The following is a 10,617-nucleotide window of genomic DNA, read 5'->3' as shown; positions in this document are numbered from 1 at the left end:
TGTTGGGATAAATATGTTGGGATTGAAAAAGGCAAAGTCACCCAAGAGTAAAGAGATCTGCAGAAACTCCAAACAGCAAGGAAGGCAGGAGAGAAAAGGTAATCAATATCTCAATATCTAACAATGTTTATAGCAACTACATGGTTCCTAACATTGTGAAATCATACAGGAAGTAATACGTAGTTACACTTAAATACTTTTAAAATGTTTAACAATAAATCAATCTGGAGATATGCTGTTTTTCATTTAAACAAAAACCTCAGTTGACTTCTGAACCATTTATGATGACACATTAAATGTTCACTGCAAATTTATAATTAGTATATTTCTATTTCATAAAAAAAACATATAAACACCCTCAATAAGGTGTTTCTAACCTCTAAAGAGCTTCAAAATATTTAAAACATTGAAGAATTTAAATGTCAGAATCAAACTTGTCTTCAGGAGGAACTGCTGTAACTTGATGCCATAAAACTGGGTTTTCTTAGGAAACTCATTTTACCAACGTGATTAATAACCTGCATTGATTAATATCTGTAACTGAGTCAAAGACAGTTATTACTTATTCCCCTAAATGATAATTACTATGAACCCGGATTTTGATCGTTTCTTTACAAATGATGGTTCTGTACCAGTGTAGGGTTAAGGTTGGGGTCAGCTAGCCAGTGTGTGTCTCTGGCTGACAGGTTGATCAGCCTCACAGATCCTCACAGATCAGAAGTAAAGAAAATAAGGATTTATTTCTCTCAGCTTCAACTGACTGCAATAATCAAACTCTCCAAAGGAAATGTCTGACCGTCCCGTGAGGTGAAAGGTGGATAAATTGAGCAAAACTGTCAGATAGTTTCAAGGTGAACTTTCCAAACAAACCAGGAAGCTTTAGCGTGCAGATATCGGGCTCAGTACCCTAAAAACTCGGTTTCCTCTCTTTGCGAACAACTTAAAGAAGTTAAATACAGTCAAGTTAAATCGGAATGTTTACATTTAACTGAACTCTCAGTGTATGTGTACGTTTTTCTGGGTAACTAATAAATACCAGGGTACAAATTTGTCTCGAACACCCCGGCGTGCTAACTAGCAGTTGGTCAGTTAACAAAGCACCAAGAACAACCCGGGCGGTTTGGACCTCAGAAAATACGGCGAAAACAAGCAAAACCAGCACTGACAGCTCCTCTCACCTGGACGACAGGCTCTGGCCTCATTCAGCGCAGTGATTCCGGGTAAACACGACGAACACTGTGAGAGCGGCTCTTTGTGTGGAAGCTTAGCCGACGCGTTAGCTCCGCAGCTAGTTAGCAGTTAGCTCAGCAGGAGGCAGCGACTCTAAGCGCGACAGCCGGCTTTACAACACCGACCGGCTGTTAAACAGCAAAAGCTTCTGTTCCCACGCCTCAATGTGGACCTTTTGCGATAACACTGAGGCTTGTTTTGACGGACACTGCTGTCATTTAACTCCGTCTTTCCTGAAATCAACAGTTTATTTCAATATTTCCGTCTCGACGCGGAGCAGGTTCAAACTGTCTCGTACTCGCCGCCCACTCCGACTGCTGCAGATTCAAGAGGCGCCAAACGTTTCGTCCAATCACTGAAGCCGATGCTAGGGTCTCAGAGTGTGGTGTCTTGTGATAGGCCAGCGAAATCTACATCGTATCCAATAGCAGTTTGAGATTAAACCTAGGCCCTGTAGCAGAGACATGCGGGCAGGTTTCCTTTGTTCTCACATTTGTCAATGTAAAAATATAAATTCATCTGAAGGTAGGCTATTTGATAATCAAACCAACTACAATTTCTCAAACAATCTACTATTTTCTAAGTTATGTTGCTGGATTTCAACCCATTTGGGTTTAATTGCTGTTATCAACAGATACAAGTTGCTTGTAAAAAACTCATGGCGGCTTTGAATGCAGCGACTCTCCTTCCTCCACCACCTCCTGCCCTCTGGCAGCTCCGCTGGGAGCTTCAGCAGATGAAACAACGCCGCTTTCAGCAGGAAGATCAGTCAGTTAATGATAAAACATCATGAAACCGTCCCGTTCCCAACACAACCGGCTAAAACACTCTGCTTTAAACTGAATGTTAGAGGACTGAGGCTCAGAAACTGTCAGCCTGAAGAGGGTCGACCAGTTCATTAAGCCACACCTCCTCGAAAAACTATTGGCTTAAGTCATTATGACGTTTCATGCTGCGTTCATGTTCTCATCTAAGAGTGCGTAAAGGTAGAACACAAGCGCATCAACATATTTTTCTTGTTTTAATTTATGTTCAAAGAATATTTAGACATTTAAATGTCAGCATTGAATACAAACAGTTCAATGTAAAAGTAAATAGGCGTAAAAATACAAGTAATATCAGAAATACATCCATTAAGAAATTCTAATTACTTCCATGTTTTCACAATTTTAAAAATAAATATTGAGGAAATCATGAATTTATTTATTCCAGTATTTATTTAACATTTCTGTGTGTTTTTATATGTGTCAGTTATAACCATTCATGCAGACACACTGTGACCCATCAATGTGAACGGGGATAATAGCATCATACTCAAGATGATGGTCTATCAAATGAGCCAGTTTACATCATATAATTAAAAAAATACATGATACAAATATCTGACTTAAAGTTTAAAACACTGATTTGAACATTTAGATAATTGTATGTTTAAGGAAATGTTGACCATTCATATGAACAATAACATCTGTAGTAAATAAAAATGTGAGTAAATATTTTTTAATCTAAAGTGTGGAACAGTTTTTTTAATTTCACATATAGAAATAACATGTTTATTTGACAAATTATTCATAATTGATAACTTTAGTCTTCCAATAAGAGCATGGACTTATAGTAAAACACAACAAGCAATTAAATCCATACAAAAATCAGATCTGCTGCCATATGTGTGATCAAGTTGGACCACTGAGGTCTGAATCTCATTCCACAGGTTTTCTGAATGACTTTTTGCTTAGTATGATCGGTTCTGATTCAACATAAGTAACCTCACACTCTCTATGTGTACTATGTGAACAATAACTACTTCTTAACATCATTTTTAACGACTTATAAACTAAATAAAAGGGCAGTTAATATCACTGCAGACCCCGCACATCCTGGACACGATTTCATCCATTCTAAGGTTGTAGTTTTGAGTCGTTATCGTTTTGAAGGGCAGATCCTCCTTTACTGCTCAGTTTCTTTAAAATGTGATGCTTCCTGTTTGTCTTAAGTCTCTCTAGTCAACAGTAGTTTTTACACTCTGCCTGATTCTTCCTCACATCAGTTCCAAATATTCAGAGAAGTGTTGGTCGAGCTCACAGAGGAAGTGGATCATCTTTGAACTTGCATCATCTCCTTTCCTCCTCACCGTGTCGACTAGAAGTCGAGCTTTTTCTCCTCTGGTTCTCTCCGCCGCCACCTCCTCCATCTCTGAATCATTGATGACTTTTTCCTTCAGCAGATAGTCCAGCAGACTCTGCAGAACCGGTCCTGATACTCCATCCTTGAAGTTGATCCTTATCTCCATCAGTTGCTCCTTTGGACTGCGGTTCTGTCGAGTCGGCCCACAGGATCTTCTGACTCCGGCAGCAGAAAGACAAACCCGTCTGTCCCAGACGCTGCAGGAGCTGCTGTCCGTCAGAGACAGTCTGATGTGTTTCATCGTTTCCTCATAAACCACCTGGAACGTTGAGACGTAGTTTTCATAGGATTCTGCATCAAACTCGGCTTCTTTGGGCTGAACCAGAACCGAGTCGCCACCAGGAGAGACAGACAGAGAGTAAACCTGATTCGGCTGCAGTTTGCAGTCTGGAGGCGTCTCCAGGAATCTTTCATTCTCGTCTAATTTCCTCCTGAAACGCAGCACATTGTTGAGAACAACGTTCTTTGGCAGCATCAACACATTAATCTCGTGTTCTGACTCAGGATCAGCTGCAGGTCTGTAGAACAGCAGAACCAAGGCTCGGACCGGGTCAGCAGGAGAATCCTCATCCTTGACGTTCCCAAAAGCAGAAAACCCTGAGATGCTGATGATGATGTGAGTCTCTGTGATCCTCTCAGGCCTGATGAACTCCACGCCTCCGTCATGGAGATGAGCGACTGACAGGAAGTGACATGGTCCAGTGGAGCGGACCTCACAGTGAGGGAGATGAAGCTGAGCCACAGACTGCTGCAGGCAGCTGATGTCAAACAGAGGTCCTGCAGGCTTCTTGCCATGTGGGCTCAGTAATGTCCTGTTCCAGGGAACAACCCTGTAAAACACGTCTCCTCCTCCCTTCATGGCAAACACCAGGCCGCTCACTCTGCACTGGTACAGGCCTGGACCGGAGCACTGGAACCGGTAGGTTTCATCATCTGGATCTCCACAGAAACCAGGAGTAAACTCCTCAAAGCTGCTTTGGAGCTTCATGCTGGGTAAACTAGCAGCTCGGGGTAAGATACTGACGTCTGGAGGAGGATCCTGATGAATCAGAGGACAGAGGACAGAAGGAGACGAGTTGCTGCGGTCTCTTCTTCTCAAACCAGATGCTGAAGGGAGGAGAAGGTCAGCAGAGGCTGATCTGTTTGGGACGGAGTCGCTCACATGTCCAACCGACTCCATTATTTCATCTTGGTTTCCTGCTGTATCTTGTCTGCTGTATTTTAAGCACGGCGGTTCTAGCAGGTCAAAAGGTTCTGGAGGCCTTTCTGTGGAAACGTTCTCACTCTGTGGAACAAAGGCGGGGATATAAGAAGCCCCAGATTGACTGAAAGGTCCCACATACTGACTGTGTGATTCATCTTGATGAGAAAGAGAGAAGTCGAGGTTCGCTGAAGACGTATCTGCAGTGGATGCAGAGGTTACAGTTGGTGACGATACGTTGGGGGGTAAAGAGAGGGCTAGGAAGATTGGGAGGGTTCCTGCAGCTTCTGATGCAGATACTTTAGTTAATACTTCAGTTAATGAACAAAACCTTCCTTGGTTCTTGGTTTCAGTAGAGGAAGTATCTGTGAGCGAAGAGTTGAGGCTGCGCATTGAAAAATCCAAAGGATAAAACGGAGAAGTTGGGAGCTGAAAAAAAGAAGCAGGCCTGACAAAGTTCCCAGTCTCATAGGGAGACTGGGAAGAATATAAACTACTGCCTCCTTCTTCTCTATTTGTTGAAGAAACAGACCCGACTGACTCGGTTTCAGGCTGTCTTGGTGTTCCCTTATTGGTTTCTGTTATTTCCTCAGTTTCACTTTGAAGTATTGAGCCTGGAAGTGGAGCTCGAGGTGGACATATTCTTAACCTTAACCATTCAGATGACATCTTTGCTATGTGATCAGCAAATCCAGATCCATACAGATGATCTGGTCTTTCTTGAAACATTGAAAAACAAAGTCTCCTTCTCCTGGCAGTTTTTCCGTATAACGATGGGTTAGCATCTGGTCTACTGACGTCTAAAGTAGGATCCCGATGAATCAGAGAAGGAGACGAGTTGCTGCGGTTTCTTCTTCTCAAACCAGATGCTGAAGGGAGGAGAAGATCAGTAGAGGCTGATCTGTTTGGGATGGAGTCGCTCACATGTCCAACCGACTCCATTATTTCATCTTGGTTTCCTGCTGTATCTTGTCTGCTGTATTTTAAGCACGGCGGTTCTAGCAGGTCAAAAGGTTCTGGAGGCCTTTCTGTGGAAACGTTCTCACTCTGTGGAACGAAGGCGGGGATATAAGAAGCCCAAGGTATCTGTCCGTAATGTCCCACATACAGACTGTGTGATTCATCTTGATGAGAAAGAGAGAAGTCGAGGTTCGCTGAAGACGTATCTGCAGTGGATGCAGAGGTTACAGTTGGTGACGATACGTTGGGGGGTAAAGAGAGAGCAGGGGCGGGGGGTCGTAGGGTTGGGAGGGGTGGGAGGGTTTGTGCAGCTCCTGATGCAGATACTTTAGTTAATGAACAAAACCTTCCTTGGTTCTTGGTTTCAGCAGAGGAAGTATCTGTGAGCGAAGAGTTGAGGCTGCGCATTGAAAAATCCAAAGGACAAAATAAAGAAGTAGGCCAGACAAAGTTCCCAGTCTCAAAGGGAGACTGGGAAGAATATGAACTACTGCCTCCTTCTTCTCTATTTGTTGAAGAAACAGACCCGACTGACTCGGTTTCAGGCTGTCTTGGTGTTCCCTTATTGGTTTCTGTTATTTCCTCAGTTCACTTTGAAGTATTGAGCCTGGAAGTGGAGCTCGAGGTGGACATATTCTTAACCTTAACCGTTCAGATGACATCTTTGCTATGTGATCAGCAGATCCAGATCCATACAGATGATCTGGTCTTTCTTGAAACTTTGAAAACAAAGTCTCCTTCTCCTGGCAGTTTTTCGGTATAACATTGGGTTAGCATCTGGTCTACTGACGTCTAGAGGAGGATCCTGATGAATCAGAGAAGGAGACGAGTTGCTGCGGTCTCTTCTTCTCAAACCAGATGCTGAAGGGAGGAGAAGGTCAGTAGAGGCTGATCTGTTTGGGACGGAGTCGCTCTGAGTTGGACCATGAAGGAGAAACATTCTTATATCTTAAACGAGCTCCCCTGCTGGTGGCGCTGCAGCTGCTTGTCCTCCTCAGAGGAATGATTGGTGAGAGGCTGTTGGTCAGGTAAAGGTATCTGTGGGCCTGCAAATTGGTCAGGTTCTTCAGTTTGTTTAAGTTGATCCTCATCAGCTGCAAGATCTTCTGTCTGCTCCAAGGCTTTTACAAGTTTCTTCCTGAGACGAGGTTTTTTGGTTTTTCTTCCACTTGTTGGTAAATCTGTAGAATCTTTGATTGCAGAAGGAATTGATTTATATCTGCTTATTTTTGATCTTGGTAATTTTCTGGGATGTCTTTGTATTTCATCTACTTCATATAGATCTTGAAGCTTTTCTACATTTTCTCGTCGTTTGTCTTTGTCGGTTTTCTTTAGCTGTTGATTGACGACACGATTCAAACTGAAGCCACTGGAGAAACTTGGTGACTGGCTCTGGCCTTCATCATCCTTTGTCTGGAAAACAGCAGAAGAATGAAGTTTAGCACCATCAGGAGTAACTTTTGCTACTGATATTCTATCAATTGTGCTGATTTGTACTTTTTTCAGCTGCTCGCTTGAAAAGGAAGGAGAAGCACTCAGATCCATTGAGCTGCTTGTTTCCTCCTCAGAGGAATGATTGGTGAGAGGCCTTCTGGTTGGAGTCACAGCTGTGAAATTATTGGGGACATCAATTCTTCTTTCTTGTTCTTCCTGTTAATATTCATAAGATCCTGGAACATGTGAATTCAAAAAGAGAAATTAATGTACTCGCCTTAAATATGTCAGCACTATTAGAAACTGATTACCTCCAATAATAAAGGACAATAAACAAAGGTTTATTTTGGTAGCAGTTCTGATGGTGAATCAGTAATAATGAACAAAAGTGGCAAAGAGTGTCAAGTCTGTTTGATTTTAAACTATCTTGTCTGAATTTTATTTTTTAAGGAAAAAACAATCAAAACTTCAGAACATGGACTGTTTCTGAAACATCCACCGATAAGTGATGATAGAAAGTATCTGTATAATCTGACGATTCAAACTCACTGTAAATATAGAAGCAAACACACACACACACACACACACACACACACACACACAAACACACACACACACCTAAACACACACACTCACAAACACACACACACCTAAACACACACACTCACAAACACACACACACACCTAAACACACACACTCACAAACACACACACACACCTAAACACACACACTCACAAACACACACACACACCTAAACACACACACTCACAAACACCTAAACACACACACACACACACACCCAAACACACACACACACACCTAAACACACACACACACACACCTAAACACACACACACACACACACAAACACACACACACACCTAAACACACACACTCACAAACACACACACACTAAACACACACACACACACACACAAACACACACACACATCTAAACACACACACACACACACCTAAACACACACACACACACACACAAACACACACACACCTAAACACACACACTCACAAACACACACACACCTAAACACACACACACACACACACACACACACACCTAAACACACACGCAACACACACTCACAAACACACACACACGCTTACACCTAAACACACACCTAAACACTCACACACACACACTCACAAACACTCACACACACACACACACCTAAACACACACACTCACAAACACACACACACACACACACCTAAACACACACACTCACACCTAAACACACACACACACACACACACACACACACACACACACACCTAAACACACACACTCACACACACACACACACCTAAAACACACACTCACACCTAAACACACACACACTCACACACACACACACACACACACCTAAACACACACACTCACACACACACACACACCTAAACACACACACTCACACCTAAACACACACACACACACACACACACACACACACACACACCTAAACACACACACTCACAAACACACACACACACACACACCTAAACACACACACTCACACCTAAACACACACACACACACACACACACACACACACACACACACCACACACACACCTAAACACACACACACACAAACACACACACACACCTAAACACACACACTCACAAACACCTAAACACACACACACACACACACGCAAACACACACACACCTAAACACACACCACACACACACACCTAAACACACACACACACACACACAAACACACACACACACCTAAACACACACACTCACAAACACACACACCTAAACACACACACAAACACACACACACTCACACACACACACACCTAAACACACACGCAAACACACACTCACAAACACACACACACACACACACCTAAACACACACACACACACACTCACAAACACACACACACACACACACACACCTAAACACACACACTCACACCTAAACACACACACACACACACACACACCACACACACACACACACACACACACACACACACACACACACCTAAACACACACACTCACAAACACACACACACCCACACACACACACACACACACACCTAAACACACACACTCACACACACACACACACACACACACCTAAACACACACACACATTCACAAACACACACCCACACACGCAAACACACACACACACCTAAACACACACACAAACACCTTTAAGCCTGTTTGAAGTTTTCTTTGAATTTTTCTCTATTGTTTAAAAATTTAGAGCTCAAGGATTCAGACGTAGTTTAATAGTGAAATAATTAACCTGGCTTTATAATAAACATTTAATAAATTAAAGGTTCAATCACAAACTGTGTTCAAATAATTCAGTAATTAGTAGAAAAATCTACTATTATTATCATGTAGGTATTGTGGTTTAAAACTAGAGATGATTAATGAAGCTCAATGGACAGAGTTACATTTCTCTAAACTTAAACTTAGTCACACATTTAACTGTTGGAGAAAGTTAAGTCAATATAAACACCGATAAATAAATGCAGCAAGAAAAATATTTTCTGACTGAGAAAAGTTTGAGGCTTACATTTCCTCACTGCTCGGGCGGCTCCTCTCCGGATCCCGTTATTTCTGAAGGTTTTACACAAGTTTCCTTTGTTATGGAGAAACTGGATGTCAACAGGGAACCGAACTAATGACTCGGAACCAAAACCGAAAGAAAAAATCAGATAATTAGAAGAATGTTGGCAGTTTTAAAGAGAAAAACCTGGACGTTACGTAACACTTCCTTGTTTTTTTCTCATCATAAACCAAACGCTTACTGATGCATAACAAAGCAAATAAAGCGGCAATGCTGCCACCTGCTGTACAAGCGTAGAACTGCACTCTGTCGTCACCATCCTGCACTCTGTCGTCACCATCCTGCACTCTGTCGTCACCATCCTGTCTTCCTCCAAGCTGCTTTCAGCAACACAAAGTCACTTCTGGTTCTCTGTTAAAGTTGGTTTCTTTCCCCTCTTTCTGTTTCTAAACTTTCTCATTTTATTTTCATGTACTTCACAGTTTATTATTAAATGTTTCACATTTCTATTAGATTTCATGGTCAAGATTTTCTGCATGAAGAAAGAATTGTACTAACAGAGCTTACTGACGTTAAATATACATTTACAAACTTTAGAGAGAAAAAAATTAATGAAACAAATGATATGTATATGAATGTATGTATGATTAAAGGACAGATTGTGACACTGCATGTGCTGAATGTGTTTATTTTGTACATCAGAAACAACATGAAACTGACCGGAAGGTAAAAGTTTAGGCGGTTTGTGTCCAGGATGTGTGGGGTCTGCAGATATGCTAACTGCTTTTTTCCCGACCTTCAATAAATGCTTGTTGCAAACTTTAATTTTCAATGTTGGTTTAATTTTTTTTATGAAAATATGAAACTTTCTTTGTAATAGTTCTATAATGAAGTATTTTTATTTACTGTCTATATGTGGAAAAAAACAAAAGAGCAAAACCAAGAACTCATTAACGCATTAGCACAGGACGCAGGTAGCTAGAGAGCTAAAGGGACTAGCACAGGACACAGGTAGCTAGAGAGCTAAAGGGAGTAGCACAGGACG

The 10,617-nt window shown here is 41.9% G+C and overlaps 2 protein-coding genes and 1 long non-coding RNA gene across 3 annotated transcripts in view; all 3 read right to left on the bottom strand.

Annotated features, from left to right (window-relative positions):
- Positions 1-1,525, bottom strand: part of LOC129354400 (histone-lysine N-methyltransferase EZH2-like) — a 12,584-nt gene extending 11,059 nt beyond the window's left edge. The window contains 1 exon segment of the mRNA XM_055023874.1: positions 1,179-1,525. The gene's annotated coding sequence lies outside the window, so the exon portion shown is untranslated.
- A 1,737-nt stretch (positions 1,526-3,262) lies between these two features.
- LOC129354403 (caspase recruitment domain-containing protein 8-like) lies at positions 3,263-5,087 on the bottom strand. Its single transcript, XM_055023877.1, has one exon. The coding sequence runs from the start codon at positions 5,006-5,008 to the stop codon at positions 3,269-3,271; it is 1,740 nt and encodes a 579-aa protein (XP_054879852.1). The 5' UTR covers positions 5,009-5,087; the 3' UTR covers positions 3,263-3,268.
- A 1,519-nt stretch (positions 5,088-6,606) lies between these two features.
- Positions 6,607-9,852, bottom strand: LOC129354418 (uncharacterized). The gene is made up of 3 exons (XR_008605146.1): positions 9,579-9,852; positions 7,073-7,245; positions 6,607-6,988 (listed from the first exon to the last, which is right to left on the bottom strand). It is a non-coding gene; the product is annotated as an uncharacterized LOC129354418 (long non-coding RNA).
- Between the last annotated feature and the right edge of the window lie 765 nt (positions 9,853-10,617).

This window comes from Poeciliopsis prolifica, unplaced genomic scaffold (assembly GCF_027474105.1).
Source record: "Poeciliopsis prolifica strain line A6 unplaced genomic scaffold, Auburn_PproV2 SCAFFOLD109, whole genome shotgun sequence".
Classification (NCBI taxonomy): domain Eukaryota; kingdom Metazoa; phylum Chordata; class Actinopteri; order Cyprinodontiformes; family Poeciliidae; genus Poeciliopsis; species Poeciliopsis prolifica.
The sequence above is the reverse complement of the archived record's forward strand: the minus strand, read 5'-3'. Positions and strand labels throughout refer to the sequence as shown.

Bases quoted from the DNA above. Each gene is read 5' to 3' on its own strand.
- LOC129354403 (XM_055023877.1), bottom strand. From the start codon at position 5,008: ATGCGCAGCCTCAACTCTTCGCTCACAGATACTTCCTCTACTGAAACC.